General features: G+C 39.1%; 1 protein-coding gene across 1 annotated transcript in view; it reads right to left on the reverse strand.

The window, feature by feature from the left end:
- Positions 1-25,697, reverse strand: part of COL4A2 (collagen type IV alpha 2 chain) — a 138,544-nt gene that overhangs the window by 48,842 nt on the left and 64,005 nt on the right. Inside the window, 2 exon segments of the mRNA XM_066313826.1 lie at positions 703-747; positions 829-963. Of these exon segments, the coding sequence (XP_066169923.1) occupies positions 703-747; positions 829-963 (180 nt within the window).

Genomic DNA, 25,697 nt, shown 5'->3' on the forward strand with positions numbered 1-25,697 from the left:
CCTGGGAACTCTGTCCAGGGATTCCAGTGACTCAGATTTCTTTGTTATTTTATGACACAAGATGTAAAGAAGTGTAGGCTGGGAAAATACTGTTCTGTGAACTTTACCCGGTTTTCCTCTTTGAGTATTTCATAGACTTGAGTTTCATAGACTTGGTCAATTTGTTCAAAGTTTTACACTGTTTAGTGCTCAGTAAGATTTTTAAGACAATCTCAATCATACCATATGAGCTATAAAGCAAATTAACCATAGTTATTATTCTTAAAATCAGTGGTCATTATACGAGCTTTGCAAATCAGAAATAATTAGGAACGACCAACTTCTGTCCTTCATTCACAAGCTTAAGAGTTGTGAAGCACTTATGTCACAGGTCTTCCCTACAAAAGAACATACTTAGCTGGGTAACCTCCAGAGACACAGGAAATTTCTATCGCTTTCTGCCCCTTTTATGAGAGGATTTCTCCTTAGGACAAAGCAAATGGACTTTAATTATCTGAGGGAATGAGAGGGAGCACAGATTCTTTTCTTTTGTTGTGTATCTGCACTTCCACTCACTTCATCAGATGTCCTTAGCTGAAAACTGTCTACGTGGCTGACGCAGAATTTAAACGCAGACGTTTTAATTAAAGTACAAAGGCTTTAAGCTAGCCTGCAATATTTGCAGTTGGTGATTTCTCAAAGATGAAATAACTGGCTACTTACAGGAATGCCATCTGCCCCGGGGAATCCAGTGACTCCTCTTTGTCCCTAGAGTGAAACAGCACAATTAAAATGATGTTCTGCTAGCATTTTTCTTATTAGCTAAAACATTTGATATTCAAAAGTTACCACTTCTCCTTTGGGTCCTGTTATTCCTGGGTATCCTCTTTCCCCTTTGTGACCTTTGGGACCTTGCACTCCTGGGATCCCCATCAATCCTGGTGGTCCAGTGAATCCTTGTGATCCAAGGAGTCCTGGCTGGCCCTGATAAAAACAATAAAACAGCATTTACATAGGAACAGTTGTGATGCATGAAGCTGGATAAGTTATCACTGCTGCAATGGAGTCAACCTCTTGAAGAAAAAATAAACACAGAATTTCTTTCCATCCCCGCAGGCCAGGCTCTTTGATAAAAGTCATCTGAAATACCACACAGAGAAATGCCAGCAGCAGTGACTATATTGCACATGTGGTCACAAAATTAACACATGGGTATTAGTATTCAAATCAATATTCACTACTTCAGTATTCATGGCCACTCTATGAAAAGACTGTTTTCTTTGGAATGAGGTTTCTCAAGAGTGATTCTCCTAGAGTACAACTTATGATGCTCCAAATAAGTAAAATATGCTTAACTGTAAAATTTGCTTACTGGCCATATGTATTACAAGTGGCCTCTGATATTTAGGGCAAGAATTTCTGCCTCTTTTGTGACAATATTTCTATTCAGCAGTGGAGCCTGAAAATGATGGGACATGCATGGCTCCACACAGGTTGAAGAGTAGCACACAGGGCTCCCTGGTCATTCTCCCTTCCAGCGCTGGTTCGGCTTTTCACGCCACTTCAACCATTGTTCAAAAATAATCCCTGTTGGCTGACAACATCACAAGGCTCAAAAGGGGAAAAAACAATTTTGAAATGACACAGTGGTGGTTTAAATAATGGATTGTGACAGTATGTCTGAGATCTGTGAAGTATTTGAATATTGTTCCAGACGTAGCGTCACTGAAGGCACACATGCTCTGCATGTACTCACTGCACTAATGACATTAATAGTGCATTGCTGCAATCTTTTCTGGAGAAATATGTTTTAAATGGGGCAAAGCACCATTTACCAGGACATTCAAATTAAGTCAAATCTAATGAAAGTTGTTTTTAAAATGCAATTAGATTTTCTTCACAGACCAGGTTGGAACAGCACGTATCTCAAAAAGGAGAACTACAACAAACCAGAAACAAACACATATATATTTATATCAAAAAGCTGATTAAAAATACTATCGTCTTTTAGTATAAAATACTTACAGTCTTGTCCATGCCTTCAAAGAAAGAGCTAAAAGGTGAATGCAATTCCTGTTCAAGAGTTCAACTTCATTTAATGCCATTGAGGTGGAAAGAATGCAGTGTGGGGAACTTGAAAAAAAGAAGCCTGAATATAGTCTAATTTCTTTGGATCAGGAAGTTGTACCAAAGATACTGATCAATGCCTTACTGATATTAGGCAAAATTTATTCTAGTCTCATAGGCCCATTTGCGATACACTTAAAAAACGTCATAATCAAGAATTATCTAAAATAAACCTTTATCTGTGCTATAGTTGTCTTCATACCACATACCCCAAACCAATGCTATGAGCTTGTACCTTCCAAAACAAATCAATTTTCCACACTGCTTCCATGTAAAATGGTTGTCACAACACCTGGGGCAGTTTTATATTTTAGATCTTATTGTATCACATCATATGAGTACATATTGAGCAGCTGACACAGCCAAACAAATTACAGAATTGAGTGCAAGTCTTTAATTTTGGATTTTGGAAGAAGACTAGGAATGAGCCAATATGAAGGCTGAATTACACAGAGTTCCTTGGGACAAGCCACTAGGATAGATCTTGTACAGTATGGATTTTTTGCTCTACTGTTATGACTGATTTAACAAGACTGATGGTTTAGGAGCAGTGTCAAAGGACAACATGAATTTAAGTGTTTGAGCTGTGAGTGTGAAAGAGAATTCCCTCTGCTTACAACTAAAACTGACTTTATACAGCACCCCTACTTTTAAACCAAGTCTGCTCACACGGATTATTAGGCACTAAGAGGGCAATGTCTTTTCAGATTGACAAACTGAGAAGGAAAAAGGATTACATTAATACATCTAAAACATAAAAGAGCTCATGTTGGCAGGAGATACATGCACCTGAACAAGCAGCTGCCCATTTCCTTATGCCAGGCACTGCTGGTTACTACAAATGCATCTACCTCCACCAGCGGTAGTCTTTAGTTTTTTCAAAATGCAGTGAATCTCTAAAAATTTATTCTGTGGAGGTGCAGATCACAGTAGACATATTTTCAGATTGTCTAACTCAAATGGAAAGATGCTGATTAAAAGCACTAGAATAATGACCAGAATTTTTCAGTGTGAGTTCCAAGATCAGGAAAAAGAAAATCTTTCTTATGCCACATTTTCTCCACTGTTCTTACCTACTATGCCTCAAAATTTAAGTGTATAGGAATTGATAAAATACGTACGATCATGTCCCATGAAACTGCTTTTTCAGGGAAATAGACTTTCATTCATTAAAATAATGGAGTCAGTGATTTTTTTTTTGTTTGGGTTCTTTTGGTAGAGCAGTATAAATTTTCATGCAAAATATCAATCAAAAATATTTCAATTTTATTATGAAGCCTTAAAATATTATTCAGTGCTTAAGGTAGTTTGTTCTTCCTCATGCACTCAAATTTAAAAAGGAACCTTTAAAAAAGGTTCCAAAAGGATGGAAACACATCCATTACATCTGCAAAGAACACAGAAAAATGATTCAAGTTCATTTGTAGAGATTTGAGTTGGCTCCAGTTGCATTTAATTTCTGAAAATTAACATTTCAGTTGCTTCTGCAAAGAAAGGATTACATGAATTCTGTGCACTGAAAATGCCACTTCATTTCTGGAATCCCTGAAAGCTGGAATCAGTAATTTAAATTCCAAAAACCGCTCATCCTCCTGAGATACGCAAAAAGTCTCTTTAGTGCCCCTCTACCCTCCTTTAGAGGGCAGCTGTCTGGAGGTAGAACACATGTAAAACTTTTCATTGTAGTTTTTGATAAAAGGCTGGTTACATTCAGAATTTTAAAAACTATGCCTGGCTTTCTATAGGGACCATGCAGAGCTGTACAGTTCATGGAACATGTTACCCCTCTAGCTCCTACATCAGATACCTCTCCCACTTCCAGTTTTGCTTTCCCTTCTGGTGTAGAGAAAGAAATAACCAAGGAATGGAAAACAAAGAAGAGGACTGGCTATCAGCACCCATTCCCCATGCTTTCCTGGTAATTATCTGGCCATTAGTTTGTTGAGGAATATGGGTTATTGAATATAAAGACAAGAGAATAGATCCTCATGGGACTAGTTTAACACGTGGCTAAAGTCAGAGCTAGGGAAATACTTAATATCATGACAATGTTTGTGTAATTCTTCAGCCAATTAGTACCTTGGCTTGTTAACTGAATTAACTTTGTTAACCCTCCTTAACTCAGACATGTCAGCTTTAACTCTGCTTTCTTTATCTTAGATCTTTTGTTGGACAAGTATGTCCTCTTTTCATTAGCAAGTGACCTAAGAACATTCTCTCTTTGGCAAAGGTCACTGAGGAGATTTAAGCAAAGACAATCAGTTTGAAAGGTTCAGTCAAACAAAGCATGACTCAGTTCTTAGTCCCAAATACCCCTGTGTGACACATGGCATGCAGACACATGGTACTTCACAGCCTGAGCTCCTGGAGGGTCAGAAATCTTAGAAAATATTCCAAAGCTGTAAAATTTTGCTTGACTTAAAATTTCCAGGTTTTAGGAAAAAGCTCCCAAACAACAACAAAACAAAACCAAACCAAAATCAAAACAAACCCAGAAGCAAGCCTAGAGGAACATATTAACCATGTCATATTTTAGAAAACTCATAAAGTACTTTCTCTTGTACATGCTCTGGCCCATAGTGCCCTTCCCATTTCACTAGGGTGAACTGGACCTCTTCCCTAATCGAGAGCATGGCACCATTACCTCATGCCACCCGCCAGGGGACTTACAGGCCAGTGCTAAGAGGCTCACTGAAGTGTGTATGGAATGCCATGGCCAGCACCTCCGAGAGAGCGCATAAAAAAAAGGAAAAAGTGGGCTGATGGAGTATATTGTAGATTAACAAGAAGTTCTTTCATTGTTTTTATACAAAACTTCCAGAACTGCTTAGTTGAATTACAAAGCTCCCAATGTCAGGACATACACCTAAATAGGCAGTCCCTGCTTTGCTCTTCCTGCAACTTCAGCTGACTGGAAGAGGTCTTCCAAAATTCTTGTGGCCAGCCCAGATATTCTGCAAAAACTATTTACAGAGAGGAGCAAAGGTTAGAAATTAGAAAGCCTGGAGGAAATCTCCCCAGAAGATATTTGCCATGTTATATATACCTTGTTACTTGTCCTGTGAAATGCATGAAAGAAAATGCTGCCAAGGTTGCGACTGATTTAATAACAGCATTTTGCAATTAAGTACCAGTGGACATAAGAAGATCCTGATCAGACTTTAAAATTTGTACTCAATGTTCATGTTTTGCAGCTTGAATTTTAATTTCCGGCTCTTTTATGATCAGTCAGTTGAAAGAGATGTCATGTTGCAATACTTTCTTTCTTCTAATTTACTGTTAAATTTACAGTGTGGAAACAAAATTGACAGAGGAGGGTGAGCTAATTTTGAGAGCAACCAAATGTTTGATGTGCTATACAAAGAGAGATGCAATAAATGACAGTACCTCCTCCAAAGGTTTTAAAACACAGGAATCATGAATTGCTGAGAAATCCACCTACTAGGGTGGAGATACAAATATAGGAGAAAACTGGTGATTTGGAATGAAAAGAAGACTGAATCACTTGCTAGAGAAGAATCACTTGCTAGAGAACTTCCCAGCCATTGAACCCATTTCTCCATGTTTCATTGCAGACAGCTATTTTGCAATTGCTTCTGGAACATGGAATGTGATGATTCAGTATTCCCCACACGGAAACAAGCCTTGTAGACCATCATTTCTTTTAACAGTGGACAAAAAGAAAGGAGGTTAATTCCCTGACATTTTAAAAAGGTCACTGGTGAAAGGACAAGTTCATTTCCTGCGGGAAGGGTGATCTGACCATGACAGACAAGCTGGAGCTGGGATTTTTTGTAAAAGCTCTTAGTTTGGAACAGTCCCTGTAAGAACAGATGGGGAAAGGACGTGACAGCAAGGACCTCAGTGCACTCCTACTCAGTGAGACCAGCAAGCGGAACAGACAGCCACTCAACAGGGAATAGAATAATTTATAAGGAAAATGAGCAACTTTTGGGCTGATTGAAAGTGCTAACCCAGGAAAAGACATCTCCCCAGGCATACACAAGAAAGAAACAGAAAAGTTTTTAAATGCTGGCAAAATGTGGAAAACTGGAGGTAAATGCAGGGAATTTGTGATTCTTTCAGGTGGTTTCAATGGATGCAGTGTGCTAAAGCAATCACTGACCCCAAATAAAAAATGTATGATCTTAGTGCTCCCACCCCCTCCGAAAATATGAACTACAAGGAAGAACCTCAAGAACCCTGCGGTGGCACACAGAGTCAGACTACGACAGACATATCACCTGGCATCTCTGCTGGAGCATAAACTCAGAAGGTTATCTAGGAGCTTATGGATTAAACATATCAGAGGGAAATATGTAGGGGAAGGGTTTGGGGTTCAGCTCCATGAAGTACACACTTTGTCAGAAATACTTCATCCATGGGGTTGCACCACTTTGGGCTGAGAGGGAGAAAAAAGCAGACTACATGGAGCACCTGCTGCCATGGCATGGTTTGATTCAGCAGCTGCCCCTAATGGCACTGGGCTGCCCAGTACAGACAGACCTCCAGAGATCTTCAGACACTGATGAGTACAACACCTACTATGACACAGAAAAAAATGGAACATTTCTGTACCTTCTATCATTATGTTGTACATTGATGATGTAGTTTGAATGCTTCCATCCACCTCAGCAACTCATGAGTTTTATTTAAGCAAGACTTAAATGCTTTTGTAATTTCACCTAGGAAGAATGTATCAAAATGATCCATGGAAGGGCAGGAAATACAAATACACAGGGCAAAACACACACAACGCTAGCCACTAGAGAAAAAGATCATCTGAGAGAAAAAAATCCTGAAGTTGATGCAGGCTTGGTTGTTAAATATATTAATTTTGTGTCTTCAGGACTGTAGCAATGACTACTTCCTTAAAGACAGATGCCTTGCAACAGTCTGCAGTGAGCATTCAGTTCTCACTAGATGGCACCAGCCATTTCTGCTGCATGCAGCCCCCACCACTGCAGGTGCAGGTTTCCAGATCACGGTACAACCTTCAGGAAATCTGATAAGGAGTTCAGATAGGGTCAGACTGTCCTTGAGCGAGGTCTGAGGCAACAAAAGCAGGAGGTTTCTGCCAAAATGTCTGCAAATGAGATAGCTGGGGAAGTGCAAATGAAATGGGATTAAATTCATCATGCAACTGAGCAACATGACTGCCTGAAGTGAAGATGTCCTGTCATTCAATTTGTATTTTTTGTGGTAGGCAAACTCAGTCTTCTACAAGAAATGCAAAAACCTTATTATCTTACCTCTTCATTGAATTGCTAAATTTACACTTACTGTCACAGGCTTGAAAATTCTCAAACTTATCTTCTGAATCTGTATTTTTAGTGTAGAGCTGGCATTAACTTCTGCCACCACACCGATCCCAAAAGGGGAGTCTTTTTCTGATATTTTGGACATTTGGTAACAACATGATTACCAGTGTACCATGGTACCAGGAGATGGGACTTCTGTTGTCTAACTAGAATATTGATAGGCAAATCAAACAAACCTTTCTCTTGAGCCTTAAGCTGAATGATATTCAGTTCTTAAACACAGAGTAGCACTGAAAGAGTCATCAGGCTTTAACAAAGAAGCACATAACTAATGGTTATTTCTATATTTTTTTTCTGTTTTGCTACTGTAGAGGAGGTTATTTAGCTGAGTTTCACGTTCTAGCTCTTATTCTCAAAAAATACTTTCCTTCTCATTTGTTAACAAGCTTTTTTTACTTATAACAAAAGTAAACAAACCCCCTAAAATTAGTTTAAAATAACTAAAAAATGAGGCTAGTTCAGCATGGTAACAATCTGCTGTTCTTCTAACTTTATTTTCTGGACATATGACATTTTCTCTCAGGACAGTTGTGACCAAACGACATTAATTCCAGAGAAGTGATTCAGCTTGCAGAAGGATGGGTTTCTTTTTTTTTTTTTCTTTTTTTTTTCTTTTTTTTTTTTTCTCCTTCATTAAGGAAGGAATACACATTAAATCTCCACAAAAAAGAACTATGAAAGCATTCCGTTACCACATCCCAGAAGCCACATCCCATTTCTGTACTCAGTAATGAAATAATTTTGTACTGTTTTCTGTTCCCACGGTTTGATCTAATTTGTGATCTTCCAGAATGCTGCTATGTCACCCAAGAAGATAAAACATGTGCAAAAGTAAATATATGCTGGAATGTAGGTCAAGAACTCAAAAGAACCAGTTAATAGTTTCTTCATGTCACAAAATACACAGGAGTGAATGTCAGAAATGCTTTCTGTGCTTTGCAGCGCTTCTGTAGTAAGAACAATATCAGGACCACAGCAATGGTCTCTCAAAGAAAAGCATCAGAAAGGGCAAATCTAGACAAAACCACACTAGGATTTCCATACTGAACCTTCAAAAAAGTTATTGCATAGAGGAAAGGAGAAGAGGAAGGTGGTCAAGGTGTGGGAAAGAAGAGTTGGGCAGAGGCAAAGGGTGCTTTTGTTTGCAGACTCAGTAAGGGGATATCTCTGAAAGTACAAAGCAGATACGCTGCTCAAGTATGCTAAACAGACGAACTAGGAAATTCAGGATCTGAATTAGAACATATTATAGCAAATAGATCTCTCTAGTAAGCATGGTCTACTGAATCATGCGAGAAGACTTGGAATGACTTGAAAGGCACTGAATTTTTTTAAGTATTGTATTTATGGAACAGATGTAGACATTTATCTACATGCAGTGTAGTCATCAAAAGCTCCCATCAGGTACGAGTGATATCTCATGGCATGATATCCTAATGCAGATATTCAAACTAAGTCAAACAAATGTGCCTGTTTTTTTTAAAATATCTATAAAAGGTGCCCAGGTCAGGCTCAAAAGTTGACCTCATATCATTGCTTTCTAAATGGTGCAAGAAGGCAATCCCTCAAAAGATCAAGCCCTGAAATTGTGCATTTAGAAGTTAGAACTAAGACTGAAATAAAAATCTTGCTGCATGAAAAGGGAGCCGATATAAATGCAATAAATTTACTTAACCTGGCAGGCAACACATGGCAGAAATATTGATACTGGTAGTACAAAACAGTAGGATTTTCTTGGAAGTTAGAAATATTTTAGCATTACAGAGTAATCCAATGATAATGGTCTGTGCTTAAAAGCATATCCATTTATTCCATTATAGCCTGAGAGCAGAAGTGCAGTTAACAGAGCTACTCACTTACATTGGTTAAACTGAGACTACCAAGCTAAGGCAACTATAAAATCATAATAAAACCCTACTTCAGTGACATGTAAATACTGTCCCTTTGACTACCAGATAAATTCTGTTTTTGAGAAAGAGGTAACTAAAGTTAAATTTGGATATGTCAACTTTGATTGAACTTATATGAACTTGAATGAGCTAATGATGTTTTACAGAACACTAAAGTGACATTGATTTATACTTGTCAAATGTTCATTACTATGTAATTAATTGGAGAAGGTTCGTTTGATAGCCAACCAAAAACTCACCAGAGAGGAAAATCACTTTGCCAAATATGCTCTTATAACCAGACAATTATCACACTGATGGGTGTGGACAAGGAGCAGGAGGAAGTAGGGAACTCCCAGTTACTCCGTGACATCTGCTGTATCATGCTCATGTAAAGGAGCAGACTTAATAGGAGATGCCTATTAAATGTGTAATTAAACACTTGGAGGACAGCAAACACCTTACATGTTTTTAGGACAATGAGTATATTTATATAACAAAATTCTGTTCTTTCAACATGGGTCTTCACAGGAGCAAAAAGCCAAAAAAATTTCCAGGGCCATAGAATTTCACCATAGAATGCAGTGCAATCTTCCTGCTCTGGTATTATCTGCATCAAAATTATCTTTTTAAAGTTCTTTTCATTCATTCCATTCATTTTATTACCATCATAATATTAAGATCAACCGCTTTCTGGAACTTTTTAAAAGCATACTTCACACATATTGCCAAAAACTTGGAAAACACAGTCAGCTGGATAGCTGTGCTGCTTGCCTAACGGGGCTTCTCAAGGCAAGACAACAACCAGCACCTGCTTGAGTTAGAACATTCAGTCATACACACAAGAGCCAATCTGCCAGCCCAATTGCTTTCAAATGGCCTTCAGTGGTGTGTGGGAGTGTTCTCAAGATCCTAAAATTCAGGAAGTTCAACACAGATGTTTTCTGTCAGTAGGCGTTGGAAGCACCAATAGTAACATCTGTTCACTTTTCATATTTGTGAGAACATTTTTTTTTTTTTTTTGGTCCAAAACCCGCTCACTGTTGCAATTTCCAAGTTGTGCAACTGGCCAAAATGTTAAGCTCATTAGGCTCCATGAGTTTAAGAGTACGTGAAAATTAAAACCCCTCCAGGAGTTCAGCGTATGTATGCCAATTTTTCCATTCTGTGTTCCTCTGTTTAAACAAAAGCGTAACTATTTTTGTGGTGGGAACAGCTATCAAAACTGACTTGATCATGCAAATAGAAGTTACTACTGTCTGTTGTAACTATAGAAAGAACTTAATTCTCGTAGAGAGGCTGTGACTTTTTAGTAATTCGTGTACTGGGATACCCTCTCCACATGGGAGCCCAGAGCACATGTTCTAGCAGCATGTACAAGGGACTCAGCACAGACCTTCGCACTCCGGTCATGGGAATTTACAGTTTGAGACAGTCTCTGAGTTCCCAACAAGGCCAGATGATTGGCTCTGAACCACCAGGAAGGATGGTGGGCTTTAAGGCAGATGTGTGCAGCAATATGAAGAGTCATTGTTGATACAGAATCAGAGACATCTTTTTTTTCTCCTAACCCTTCTAGACAGATGAGTCTCAAGAGCAGTGGGGTGCTGTGATATCATCTGAATGGAGTTTGTACAGTTGTTTCCTCTACATGATTTCCCAACCTTGATGTATCAATGCAAATGCTCTAGAAATTTCAGTAACTGGGATTCTGTTGAAACTTGCTGTTGAGTCAGCTGACACTGAAGCTAAGTCAACCCTTATGCCTTCCAGTGTATGTGGCTTGTCAACATCACAAATATTCTAACGCAATCACTTTGATGGTCATTAAGCTGGGCCTGCCTTCATGTTGAGTTTGTCTCCAGAATCAACAAATTGTCTAAATAATCTGTAATCTACGAGAAGTCTTCAGTTAGTAAATAGAAGTACTGAAAATTATCAGCAGCTGTCTTTTATATCATACAATTATGTTCCCTGCAAAGATTCGCACTAAGTTTTTACAAGTTGGCAGTACTAGATCAAGCTGAATGATCATCCAGGGAAGCTAAATTATTTGGGGAAAGTATTACGGCAATCAATTACTTGGAGAACTCTCTGGGATTCTTGAAGTCTTCTTTTTTCCCCCACTTTGAAATCAGGCAGAAGGAGAGCAAAAATATTTTCCTTTGAATCATGAAGGAAATAGTTCTGTATCATCTACCCGAAAAAAATGAATGTAACTTGTGATAACAGTCTTTGAGATGGTCAAGGGTGGAATATAAATTCGAACAGGAAGGTTCTCCAGATCCATTACAAAATATCTAGTTTTTCTGGTAGACTCAGTTTGAGGTAGCACTAATGGAGGCCAAGAGTGCCCACACATCTTCTGCAGATTCCAAAAATCTCATCACTCATGGGAAAGGATATTCTGGAGAACATCAGCAGCAGACAGCTTCACAGCTGTTCAAGGAGAAAGCCTATTTATCATTTCAAATGTTGATTTTATAAGCAACTGGAAATTTTTTAACCATTTATTGTAGGCAGTATGGGCTATGGAGTTTCTTCAGAAGAAGATTGGTATAATAATCAGAGCAAACCACTTTATTTGATCATAAAATCATAGAATAGTCTGGACTGGAAGGGACCGTTAAAATCATCTTGTTCCAACCCTGTTACCAAGGGCAGGAACACCCTCTCCTACACCAGACTGCACAAAGCCCCATCCAACCTAAACTTTGCTTTACAAAGTTTACAAAGAAAAATTCCAGGGATGGGACATCTACCACCTCTCTGGGCAAGCTGTTCCACTGCCTCACCACCCTCACAGTAAAGAATTTCTTCCTAATATCTAATTTACACTTGCCCTCTTTCAGTTTAAAGCAAATACCATGTGCCCTTGTGTAAAGTCCCTCTCCAGCATTTTTATAGGCATCCTTTAGATACTGGAAGGCTGCTAAAAAGTCTCCCTGGAGCCTCTTCTCCAGGCTTAACAGCCCCAGTTCTCAACTTGTTCTCATAGGAGAGGTGTTCTGGCCCTCTGATCATCTTTGCAGCCCTTGCTCCAACAGACCCATATCCTTCTTATCTTGGGGGTCCCAGAGCTGGACAAAGCACTCCAGTCTGGATCTCATCAGAGCAGAATGCAGGGGGAAGATTACCTTCCTCAACCTGCTGGTCACATCACCTGATTTTGATCCAGCACAGGATGTGTTGGCTTTCTGGGCTGCAAGGATGCTGTTTTGAGTCATGTTGAGCTTCATGCCACCAACACCCCCAAGCCATTCTCAGGGCTGCTCTCAATCTGGTCATCCCTCAGCCTGAATTGATGGGCTACTCTGACCAGACACAGCACTTTGTACTTGGCTTTGTTGAACTTCATGGGCTTTACACCCTGGATAGCATCCCTCCCCTCCAGTATGCTGGCCACACCACACAGCTTGGTGTCATCAGGAAACTTGATGAGGGTGCACTTAGTCCCACTGTCCATACAGCTGACAAAGATGTTGAACAGTGCTGATCCTAAGACCAGCTCCTGAGGAACATCACTCATCACTGCTTTCCACTCAAACACTGAGTCATCGACTGCAACTCTATGTGTGTGTCCATCCAGCCAGTTCCTTCTGCAGCAAGTGGTCCACCTGTCAAATCCCTCTCTCCAGTTCAGAGACAAAGATACTTTACTCCTTTTCATTCTGCAGATACCGAGAGAGTGAGGGCACTGCTAAACTGTAAGGGTAAGTTGCTTTTACTTGAAGGACACGCCATTAGTTTGACAGGTCTTGGGGAAAATTTAGGTTGCTCTCTAACTGGCAGCAGATGCAGGTAATGTGGAGGAAAAGAGATGCCTTCCAGACAAGGAGAAACAACAGAAGGAGCCTATCTGCTCTATCAGAACACCAGAGAGACTGTTAATCAATTTGTCATACTTTACTCATCTGGGTCCAATCACTGCAGAGTGGTTTTGGGCTTCAGCTTGAGGAAACTATCCTCAGTATTTCAGATTCTGATTCTAGAGTGTCCCTAAGCTTTGTTAAATTAGTGCCTTCTTGGCTAAAACACAGTCTGCCTGCAGGATTAGCTGTGTCAAAGGAATCAGCGATGTGCAGTGATGCGCTGTCTTTGTGAACTTTTAATGTACTTGCAGAGATGCTTCCATCAGTCTCATGGGAGAGGCTGCATTTATCGACAGGGGAACTGAATTGCTGGTGGTGAAAGGTCAGAACGGCACAGTTCACAGGTCAACCATGACCCCAAACTTCTGCTAAGCTGCCTCTCTTGCTTTGCCAGATCTGCTACAGGCAAGGATGGAAGGAAGCAACAGATAAATATGAAGCTATTCCTCCTTTCCAAAACACAAATTAATGCTGGAACATCTGTACCTGAGATTTACAGGTTCTGGATCTTCCAGGTGTCTGAGAAGATCTCAACTACCACATGGAGTGTCAGTCTTCTGTATTTTTGACACAAAGAGTAACAAAAGCATTTTTATTTACGTGGTTCCTTTGAATGTTTGGCCCTTGTTCCTCCCTTTTTTCATGAAAAAATATTTGGAACTTTTCTGACTGTTTCTGCATCTGGGAGAACCTAAGGCTTTTATCTAGCTACTGAAAAGAGCCAATACTAGAATGCCTATAGCTTTTTTTTTTTTTTTTTTTTTTTTTTTTTTTGGTCAAGAGATGAGGAACATTTGCTATATGAAAGCAAACAAACTGTAAGCAGTAGCGTTATGGAGGCTACAGTGCTCAGTACAGACTGATGATGTGGATGGCTGAATGAGTCATGATAGCCTGGAGATTGATAACCTCCAAATTACCTGGGCAATAAAAAAGACTATCCAAATATTATCTGCTTTAGCTGACCCTGCCTGAGCACAGTTGGTTGGACTAGATGATCTTAGAGCCCCTTTCCAACCTCAGCCATTCTGTGATTCAGTGAACTATGACAATACTGATGTTCAAAATCCTCTTTAAGACCCTGCAATTAAGTTGTTTGCCTATTCTATTGCTTAGATTTTTTCCTCTCTGTGATGTCTGTAGAATTTTTCTGTCTGTGTACATATTTATTCTCTCTTTTGTTTGCTGTCTTCAGATCTCTGTGTATCTAACACAAGCCATAAAGCACTCCAGTTTCTTTAGAACAGATAAGGGGTGGGAGTCACTGACATGCGGTGGAATACTTTCTTACTGTTGAAAACACTGATAATTACTATGAACTGTTTGGTAAAGTTAGCATTATTGACAAAAGCCAAGATGCAAGTTTATAGCTATCTGCTCGAGGATAACTATAGCTGTGTGTTGCAGACATACTTATTTATGTATGTATGAGGTTTCCCATTCCTTACAGTTTGCATTGGTATTTACAACAAAAAGAAAAACAGCCTTCTGGTCCTGCAATGCTTTAAAAACCTCACTAAAACCCTGCCAAACCTATCACTCTACCAACTATACTGATTTATAAAGTTCTGAACTGAAGAAGTTTCTGCTGTTGTTTGTTTCCACCACAGGAAGACACCAACAAGCACTCCTAAGGATAAAAAACAACCTACTTTTTTATGAACATTGCCCGGTATTTCCATTACATTGTGACACAAAAAAGGGGGATTCACTCAAAAGGAGAGATTTGAAGAAAGAGTCAGAGTAAAAAAGATGACAGAGCTATTCAGCTTCCTCTGAGAATTTTTGACTTAGAGCCATTTTTTCTCTTCCTACTCCCCCTGCCACCTCCAAACAAACAAGAAACCCACAACAGATTTTCAACAGATACAGGGGGAAAAAAACAAACAACAAGAAAACCAAATTAAATTTGTCTTAATAAGGCTGACAGAATTTTCAGATGGTAAATTTCCAGTAACAAGGATTGAAACAAGAATCAACGAAAACTCATTTTCAATTACACTGCTGGGTTAATGCAACATTACCTCCATATATATTAACCCCACTGCAATGAAGAAAATCAGCAATTTGCCTATTTGCATATTCTTTTTGGTCTTGATGATTTTATCAATCCAATTAGTATACATATCAGATACCTTTAGAAGATGAAACTAATTCTAACAGAATATGGTTTAGTAACCCCATGGAGATGATGCAGTTCAGGAAGAATTTTAATGATGCATCATGGAGAAAGAACTTGAATTATTAACTATGATAGATTGTGGACAAAAAAGAAAATGAAATCTATTTTCCCCTCAGCATTCAATAAAACTATTTCATTCTCAAGATAAATATGAGTTAATATGATTTTCTAGTTAATTCTGATTATTTATAAAGGCCTGACTAGACACTGAGCTATTAATGTCTTGAATTTTGAGTTACCACAGAAATTTAAATAATCTTAATTATTGTATGCAAAGTAGTTATGAGATTTCTGCAGAAGTTCCTCTTTGACTGAACTTTTCCCAATAAATTCAATAATTAGTATTAAGCAAATCTGACAAAAAAAAGTGAAATGAATGTACTTTGAATGTACAGCAGAAACATTAAGGTAAATAGCTAGAAATATATTTCTAGGCACAGCAAAGTATAGGCTTAGACTGCTTTTCAGCTGTTTGACTAAGCAACTTGCTACTTCATTCAATTAGTATCTTAGAGAACTGGTGACCTTGTAATCCAACTGAATATTTCATCCTTGACAGAAGGAATCAGCAATGACTTGAGAAAACAGCTAAACAACAGGACACAACATTCTCCATCATACTGAGAGCACTGCTGCCCTAAACCTTCCTTCAGATATAAGATAGAGCTATTAATTGCTGTGTTCTTAAGGAATACATCTTTCAACTTAGAATAATGACACTACCCCAAAAATATACAGGGTTCACTTGCTTCACTATAGGTGAAAAAATTAGTAGTATTAAGAAACCAGAAGTTTTAGGAAAAAACCCAGCAAACTGGGGCAAGAGATTTACCTAATGTTTGCCTGATATTAAAGAGCTGGTTGTAGGATAAGCATGCAAAACTACAGCCTTCTCATCCCTCAGTAAATATGTGCAGATACTGATGAGGGCTTGAGATGGGTCTCTAGTGAACTAAAGTGGTGTCAGTCCCGTGGGCCAAACTGAGGATGGGAAGCACCCATGGATGAGAACACTACTCTCCAGTCAATGCACAGCATCTTCTCACCCTCACCTCCCTGAAGCTCACAGTGAGTTCCCTTCCACCTTTTTGTAGAAACACATGTGGGTATCACAACCCCTATCACACCTCAGGGGTGTTACAGGTCTCAGAAATGCCCTTGTGAATTGAGGTGAATTTCGGCCAGTTTGATATTTGCTACCTCTTAGGCTGCTTCAGCAGCAGCAATCCTTCATCACAGAGATAAACAGAGACTTGGAAAAACATTTCAGAAGACAGTTTTTGTGCAGCTGTTAACAACTTCAGGGAAGAAATGCAGAAGATATGCGTTGGGATAAAACATGCGGTGACAAAAATGTAAACACAAAAATCCAGGCTGTGACCTAATTTAAGCCCTGTTCAGTCACAGACTAGCTAAAGCATGCCTCCACACTCATAATTTAAAAAATCCTGAAATTTAAAACAACTGAAAACACACAACAGTGGGACTTCTTGCACTGTTCCAAAGATGTGTAGTTAAAAAAAAAATCAGTTAAATGTCTGAGATTAAATAGAAAGTATCCAAGAATCCATTTAAAATGTTTTTTACATTATTAATCACTTCTTTTCCTAAACCAAATGGAGCACGTATGTTTCAGTAAAAATGCATCAGTATCCATTCCAGGTTAAAAAAGCTGATGACACAATTGATCTTAATTTTTTTGAAATTAATTAAAAACAGTGTTGAAAAGTTTACGTTCTATGTGTAATAAATGCACCTTGTTGCACATCAGGCATGTAAAACAGCAGAGATTGAAGGATAATGCTATAGGCAAATACAACCATCAGAGGGCACCTTGCAGGCCCTTTTGAATGAACACAAGAAAAAGAAATCTGAGAATTACTCCAGTGTATCCTCACAGCAAAGCTGGCTATCAGCAGCTGACAGTCTGTGGGTACACAAGAACTACTGACTGGAGTGAGGCTTGATAAATTGGCATTTCATGACCTTCAAGATATGGCCCAAAACATGCTTGTCTTTTCAGGAAACTTTAATATTGCATTAGGTGAGAGATTACATGATATGATTGTCAAAGCCTCACTCAGTGTCAGCTGCCTGCAATCACACCTACTTATGTTTTTTGCATGCATTAGTTGAGTAGTGTGAGAGGGGCATGGGAAAATCTGTGAAGCAATTTCAAGTACCTCTTTTTAAATGCTCCTATGTATCCTTCAGGAGACTGAAATTATTCAGTGTAACACTGAATAATTATTTGTAATAAAATTGGGCAATAAGCACTTCCAAAAATTGTACTTAGATATTCTTTTCTCCAAAGCTTAACTTTTGTCTTGCAGAGATTCTTGCACCACTGCTTTCCTGATACACATCATAACATAGAGAAGCCACCAACAGGCATTCCTGGCTGCTGCCCTAGAAGTCAGAAAGCCACTCATTGCACTTCACTGCCCTGCTGCTTCAGCTGTCCTGGGTTGTAGTTTAGGATGTATTCTATAACCATCTTCAGTTAATGGCCCATCAATGCCTTGTGCATGACTCAGAGATAACTCTGGAGGGAGTTATCTCTCTTTAATGGGCCATCAAGGACCCCCTGCATGACTCATCATCCCATTGTGAGATGCTCTCCCAGGGGGAGGAGCCAATCATTCTCACCTGGATATAAACTGAGATTTGGAACAGTACAATCAGCCCTCACCCACTGGATTCCCAGAGTACCAGAGCTACCAGACCTTTCTACGAGATCACTGCTTCAGGAAGACCACCTTGCCTGGACTGCTTCCATCACCCTGCTCAGGTTGTGTTCAGACTCTGTCAGTAGTTCAGTGTTTTTGTTTTTTTTTTTTTTTTCCTGTATTATTGCATTTATTTAATTTTTTTCCTTTTCTTCTCATTAAATTGTATTTCTGACTTGGAGCCTCTCATTCGATTTGCTTTCAAACCACAACATCAGCCTAAAAAAAAGCAATGTATGACTTACTTTGCGTAAAACTAACTCCACGCTAATTTCTTGGCTTAAGATCATCAGTTCATTTTTGTAAGAGATGAGGTTTATGCAGAATAGCTGCTCTCTTCACTGTCCTTCCTAAGTACCACAGGAATCCAATGGGACAGCTGAACTGTAAAAATGAAGTTTTTTTGAATGAAACTGTAAAAATGAAACTGATTTTTGGGGGTGCCTATTTTATGGGTCTGATCAAATGAACTATTCCCAAACTGTCAGCTGCTTCTCGCAGCATCTGCCAGAAAAATTTTTTCAGCTTTCTTCGGGAAGCAGAAACAAGGATCACAGCCATCTCTGTAGCACCTTGTTCTAAGTGGATTTCCCTTTGCAGGGTGGAGGCAAGGGGTGAACACAGGAAATTTTCCTTGTTGGCAGGGGTGCTGATCTGCCTTGCCTAAGGGAGTCTTTGGTGACACTCTGGACTATCAGCTCTTCCTTCCACTGGCCATCATGTGGACTGAGAAGAATGGGGCAGCACCCAGTACCCGTACCCCTTCAGTTCTGGTCAGTGCTTTCCATCTTCCCCAAGTAAAGAACACATTCTACCTCCATGCTGTTGATCTCCAATAGCCTCTACAAACATGAAAAAATGAACAGCTCATGTGCAGCATTTGTGGTTTTTGACAAAGTTATGTAATTCACACAATTGGAGAGATTCCTTTTAATCCTCTGCATGAAGACTACAAAAATAAAAATAAGCATAAATACTACAAAAAAAAAAGAATATCCCAAGGATACTTGCTATCACAAACATGAAATACATAGCTCCTTGTTTAAGTTCTCCTACACCATTCCAGTCTATTCCCTCCTCATTATAGCCACAGAAAGACTATTCATTCATGATAAGCTAGTTTGATTAGTTCAGATAATTTTCCACTGCTGTTCCATGCAAGCTGCAGTCACGGCAAAGAGTTGAGTCACTCCCATGATTTTGTTCCAAAACTTGTCCGCATTGCCCAGTGCCTAAACCCATCAAAATAATTATGATAATGTTTGCATGTGGTGCTATTAGTTAAATATTGAAGCTATAGCTGGAGAAACAAGGATTAGAAGCTTTGCTAGTAATTATAATCATATGTCTGTAACAATCCTTGTGGTTTTGCCTGCTTGTTCAGTTGTTGCTCACACAGACTATCCACATGAGTGGGAAATTCCTGTGAGAAAAGATTCTGGAAATGAGGTCGAAATGGTGCACTCCATTGGTTTGAATGAAGAAAATGAGCTTTTTTGGGTCAGTTTACTTTGATTAAGGCATTGCAAAATAAACTGAATATAGCCTAATAAATAACATCTTTCATCACTGAAATGTATTCACTTTTGCATTATTACATATTTTTACAATTTTAAAAAAAGTCTGTATAGAAAGAACTTACTGGAAACCGATACACACATACTTGATATTTTTATCTGCATTTTACTAATAAACAAATTTCTGACACATCAGTAAGTGAACAGACTGTAAAATATATCTCTACACAAATATCAATGTAGATAGATAAACAGTCTTGGGAGAGGAGGTTTAAAAAAAATAAAATCTTAAGCTTCATGCAATATTAACAAGAATACAGTGTGCTTTCCACAGTCCTACTTGGAACAAAATGTTATGCCCATGGATGGTAAAGCAATGAATAGGCTGCAATGAATAAGTCCTGGTCATGAAGCACTGATGGCTGAACAGAGATGCCAAAAAATCTGTACAATTAAGTGCTACTAGTCCTACAGACCCGAAGGAGGCCGTGTAAGGGCTTATCACTGCTTGCTGTGGAAAACCAAAGTGAAACACAAGCTTGACCACTGCATACTTGCAGCGTTGCTAGCTCTTCAAGGCTAAACAAAGCTGGGAACATGAAGCCACAGAAGCCACCCATCCTAAGGGCAGTCTGAAGAGAGTTCAGCACTGGACTTAAAACAGCTTTAAAACCAGAGCTGTGTAGGATTATTTTGCTGGATGAAAACAGCAGTACATCAGAAAAGGTTCTTGGTATGGATTGATTTAAAAGATAGTGGGGAGGAAAAATGGGCCAGAATTCCTAATTACAAAATAAGGGGTTTAGTCAAGATGAGATAAGGTGCCAACTCTTGAGCTAGTGAGTGGGTACAGCCCTCACAGGGCAGATGGCAAGCTCAGGTTCGAGCCCAGAGCCCAGGTGAATGCCATGTCTGTATTTCTTTTCTAAAACTGTTTTTTCATCTCCGTCTTACAAAAAAATAAAATTAGTTTTGCCTTATTTAGGAATAAAATACCACAAGTCTTGAAAATATTTCAGGTCAGCAAAACTGGCTCTGTTAACATTTGTTCTGCTATACACTACCCAAGAGCAGTCTCCTTGCTTTGCTGCTGTAGAACAGCATGTTTGGATCTTGCTGTCTCCTGCTTTTTGCATCTGCTATGCTGTGAATGGAGTCAATGTCACCGCTGGCTCTGCTGGCCATATTCCAGCCTAAGATTTCCTCATGCTGGAGGGAATTGCTTCAGCTGCTTTTACAGACAGACTTTAATTCTCCTTTCCTCTTCCACAGTTTACCAAAAGGGCATTGTGTAGTAATTTATTCTTCCTTGTTTTTCTCATCTTCTTCTCAACAGAGTAAATTCTTACTAATATGGCTTTGATAACTAAAGTAAAGGAGGCAACAGCTTGTGCAGTCATGTTGCACCAGGCTTTTATTGTCCTTTATGTCCTCTAATCTTCATGTGAACTGAAATGGAACTGTACACACCGCACATCAAAACTCACATCTAGATCTATTTCTTTCTGAAATATTTACTGAAATTGGGAAGAAAAAGATAGAACAGCCTGAATATAGTGCTGGAATAGGACATTCACTGGCTTTCAGCAGTGGACACAGAAAAAGTTCCCACTGCAAAGAGAGATTGGTGCTGAAAATCTGCTAGAATAAGGTTTCCCTCTGGGTCAACTTCTGGCCATTTACAGTTTCTTTATGTTAAAAGCTGTAATTCATAGATTTCTCAGCCTTTCACTACACGATTTTCCTAATTTGACATTATTTTAGCTTTCAGTATATTGCCAACACTGTTATTTGAACAGTAGGTGTCTTGCAATAAATGCTATTGCCTTGTCATCTCTGATTAACTCCACTGAGTTCAATTACACCACTCCAGTACTAGACCAGGACAGCTGAACTGGGAACATATTCGGGTCTAACATCTAACAGATGTTTGATGGGAAAATTTCCAAAATCTCTCCTTTTTTTCTTAGAAAGCAGTTTAAAGAAAAAATTAGTTTAAGTCCAGTTTCTCAAGGCTCAGAGTCTCTCACAATAACAAGCTTTAGGCATAACATGGGAATGAAAGGAAGCACAGTAATATAACAAGAGGGAATAACTGCTCTGCTTAAAATACAAACTACTTCACATGTTTATTCCTATCCATATTATATAGAATCTTTCCACTGAAAGCATTCCAAGAATGTGCCATTTACTGCTAAATCAATGAAGTCAAAGAGCATGGGAATGTAGTCTGAGATCCCAGAAGAATCCATCCAGATTGTGCTATCAACAACCTGCAATGCAGTGCAAGGTTGAGACCAAGCCTAGTACTTCTGTCCAACGTCTGGAGATTACTTTTTTTAAAGGCTACAAGTGCAGGCATTTTCAGAGGGGCTGTTTTGGGTTTCTTTTGAAAGAACCATTTGGGGCTGTTTGCCTTGAGAAAGTTAAGTAAAGTTGGAAACCAATGCTTTCTTAATGAACGTATTTTATTTTCTCTCAATTTATATGCAAGTGTTTATTGCAAACAAACTGCGTGTAAGCTGTTCTAAAATAACCCCCTAAAAATAAGTAATTGAAGCTTACTCTAATACATGGCAGAAGTAGGAATTTTGCTGAGTTACTTCATGCTCAGCTTTTTCACCCCATGCCTTGTCTAATGTTAAGAGCACAGCTTCTGCGATAAATATGATTCTTGTATAAACACATTCTTTCCAACAATATTCATCTGGCTCTTTACGTCTGAGAGAGCATGAAACGTTACAGAGCTCTCAGCACTTCATTCTCTCTCTCATTCAGCAAGCAAAAATAAATCTTTGCTTCTTCTGTTGGTATATAATATGCAGTGCCAGGAGCTGCAAAATCCTTCCCTTTTCTAGTAGTGTCTAGTGCACTCCAGAACTGCCGTTAGCCACAGACGTGAAGAAATGTTAAACAAAGTTGCTACTGCACAACCACCACCTCCTACATGAGCTCTCGGGATAGGCTTAATCCTCAGCTGCACTTGAAGAATACACTTGCTGAGATTAATGCGGCATCACAGCCGGGCTGCTTGCGTAGTCCTGCTCAGAGGGTGTCAGCATCCCTGCAGAGCCAGCCAGCCAGCCTATTTCAAACACATCTCACCAGGGCAAGAAGTCGGATTATTTCACATTGAATGCAGTGGAACTTCCACAGGCAACTGGGGAGATCTTGGCTGCTGCTGTCTTTGAAAGAAGTCCTTATACATGCAGGATGAAATTTAGCTCCTCCTTTTCAGTCTGAGCTACATTTAGAGAGAAAGACCCAACACAATGCCTAGCTCCTGGATCCGGATGCTTACCCAACCACTCACTTGCTGTGTATCAGGATGAGACACAGGCCCTTTTTGTCTCCTTTTCACCTTTCCTCTGCCCCATACTCTAGTGGAAGAGCACAAAGCTCTTTAGAATGCAAGAATACAAACTGTAGGGGCACTGGCACTGCAGGGCTGGCTGCAGAAAGATCTACAGCATACTTGAAATTAGACACCACTAATGAAACAGCTGGAGCCAAACAGGTACATGGAGACCAAAAGCAAAAATTCAGAACACTGCCATTATTTCATAGCTAAAATACTGGATTAATACTCTGCAGACATGAGCAATTTGATTCTCAGCTCCACCAGTATCTTTCATTTAACACTTGCAAAGCTCTTACAGCTGCATCAGTGGGTAACACCTCCTTTCTTCAACTATCATATTTCTTCATGTTCTGCAGTGGCAAAACTATCCTTTCTCATTATTTGCATCACTTTAGTGAGTAAAATCCTCTTTTCAGATTAGAACCAATTTTTTTTGTGCGAATAATGATGACAGTAGAATGGCTGCGATTCAGTCCATTGTACTAATTTGTAACTGTTAAAGAAATTCATGTTTACCTTTTGATTATTTCCAGTTAGAAAGAAAACTTCACTAGGACTACTTGCATGAAATTTCTTCACAACAACTAATAGTGAGAGTGATTTGTTCAGTAAATGCTTGAGTCTTGCACACAGACACAATCAGGCACACACATACATGGAAAGCTCTTCATGCCTAGCATGTAGATATCTATCTCTGTAGAGGACGGGAATCACAGTTCTTCCACATTTAATCATCATCATCCTTATTGTGTGCCTGCTGAGCTTCACTCTCTGGAGGTCCACCTCAGGGGAGAGAAATGTGATATGGGCAGTTTTCTGTATTTAGCCCTGAGAACAACTGAGAAACCCAGTGTCGGCTGCACTGAGCAGCTTTTCTCTCTACTGCCAAGTCTACAGCAGCGTTGAAAATTCACGCTCTGCATAGCAAAGGGATATGTTTCTTTATCATCTGAGTTGGTTTATTCACCATTGGCATCTGCAGAGCACATCAGTAATACTGAGACAAGGCAGTGTACAGATGAAAGCCAGAACCTGATCCCCCAAAGCCTCCTTTCCAGTGCTACATTACTCCAACTGTATATTACAGCCCTCCACACAAAACCAAGGTTATGTCCTTTTTCTTTAGTAAGAATAATGAATGTTTATGGCTGAGTTCTCCATCAGTGTCTTTTTCTGACACAGGGAACTAAAAAACCCAAAACTTTCCTGTTTCTTTGTCTGTGTATATCGACATGTGCCAAAAGGAAGCATGTTTGGACACTATTATGCAGCTTGCTGAGAAGCTATCTTAAACATGAGGTTTCTTCTTTCCTACTAGTCATTATGGTTTCTTATCTCAGGCATTTAAACTATTTGCTAATTGCTCTCTTTTCTGTCTTGGAATTTTTTTTTTTTTTTGGAAGAGGAGACTGTTGTTTTACAAAGTAGTTGCTATGAAAATAATAACTTGTGGACAGGAACATTTCTGTCCATATTTTTAACACTGAAAGGCCCTCTATTTATTTTGTAAGAATGTTAGCATTTTCTGGGGATATCCTTGGAGAAAGGAGGTTGAATTTTGCTGTGAGATTGAAACACTGGTTAAATAAAAAGACTTAGTCTTTGTGACTAATTGCTACCAGGAGTTATACTGCAGCCTGATCCATAACATTAAAACAAGTAGAAAATAGACTCCCATCTACTTCACATTATACAAGGTATATTAAGCATAAAGGCTTCAACTATTTTTCATTGCCAGATCTAGTTTCCCTTTATCTCTTATTTTGCTCTAGCCTTAAGGAAAATCCAAACATACTCAAATATGCTTGTTATATGTTAACACATTCAGGGCGCTTTTCAGATATATCATGCCTGCAAAGTTGCTAGCGTGGCTGTAAGGGAAAAGAAAAAGAGGTGTGACCTGTGTATGGGAACAAGATTGACAAGAATTGTGCAACACTGTGCTCTAGCTGGCACCAGCATTGCTCTGCTAATGCACAGCTGGAATTCACAACCAAAACATGGAGATGGAGTGGTTGTTTCTTTTAAAAAGAGGTAGATGGTATCAAAATCAACCTCTAAAATCTCCCAACAGAAACATCTTTCCATCTGCTGCTATAGTCTCTTTATCCTGAAATTGTTCTGTGGAATTTCCTGTTTACTCTCAATCTCCTAATTTATAGATCATGTCCCTCAACACTAATGGTAGAGTTTATGTAATTTCCATTTACTGAATTCCTTCATTATGTTCTTTTAGAACAAACTGAGTTATTATCTTAATGTGTGCAAGTTCAGGAGGTTTAACATTTTTTCTACCAGCTACAACTTATGTGCAAGTTTGAGCCTCATACTGACAATTGCCTAACTAAAAAACAATATTAAATTCACTGAAATAAAATCTACAGTCTATCTTACAGAGTGACTCTAGCATTACTTTTGATTTTCTTCATTTTAATGGTGCTTCCAGTATATGTTAGTTCTACCTGAAACACCAACAAAATATAACATCTCCTATTCAGTTACCTGAGGAATCCTCTGCATCACTTCTATGGCTGATCTTGAAGTATGGGACCAGCCTGGAGCATCATCAGTGTGACAGCAGAGACAGCTATAGGTGACCAACTCAGAAGGGAGAAGTTTGTGAGTACTTCTGCAACAAATTTCCCATTCATGGAGTTGGTAGGATAGGCAGCCTTTCCACAGGACAAATGATGGGGCTCAGCACTGGCTATACAGATAAG

Source organism: Sylvia atricapilla, chromosome 2 (genome assembly GCF_009819655.1).
Source record: "Sylvia atricapilla isolate bSylAtr1 chromosome 2, bSylAtr1.pri, whole genome shotgun sequence".
Taxonomy (NCBI): Eukaryota; Metazoa; Chordata; class Aves; order Passeriformes; family Sylviidae; genus Sylvia; species Sylvia atricapilla.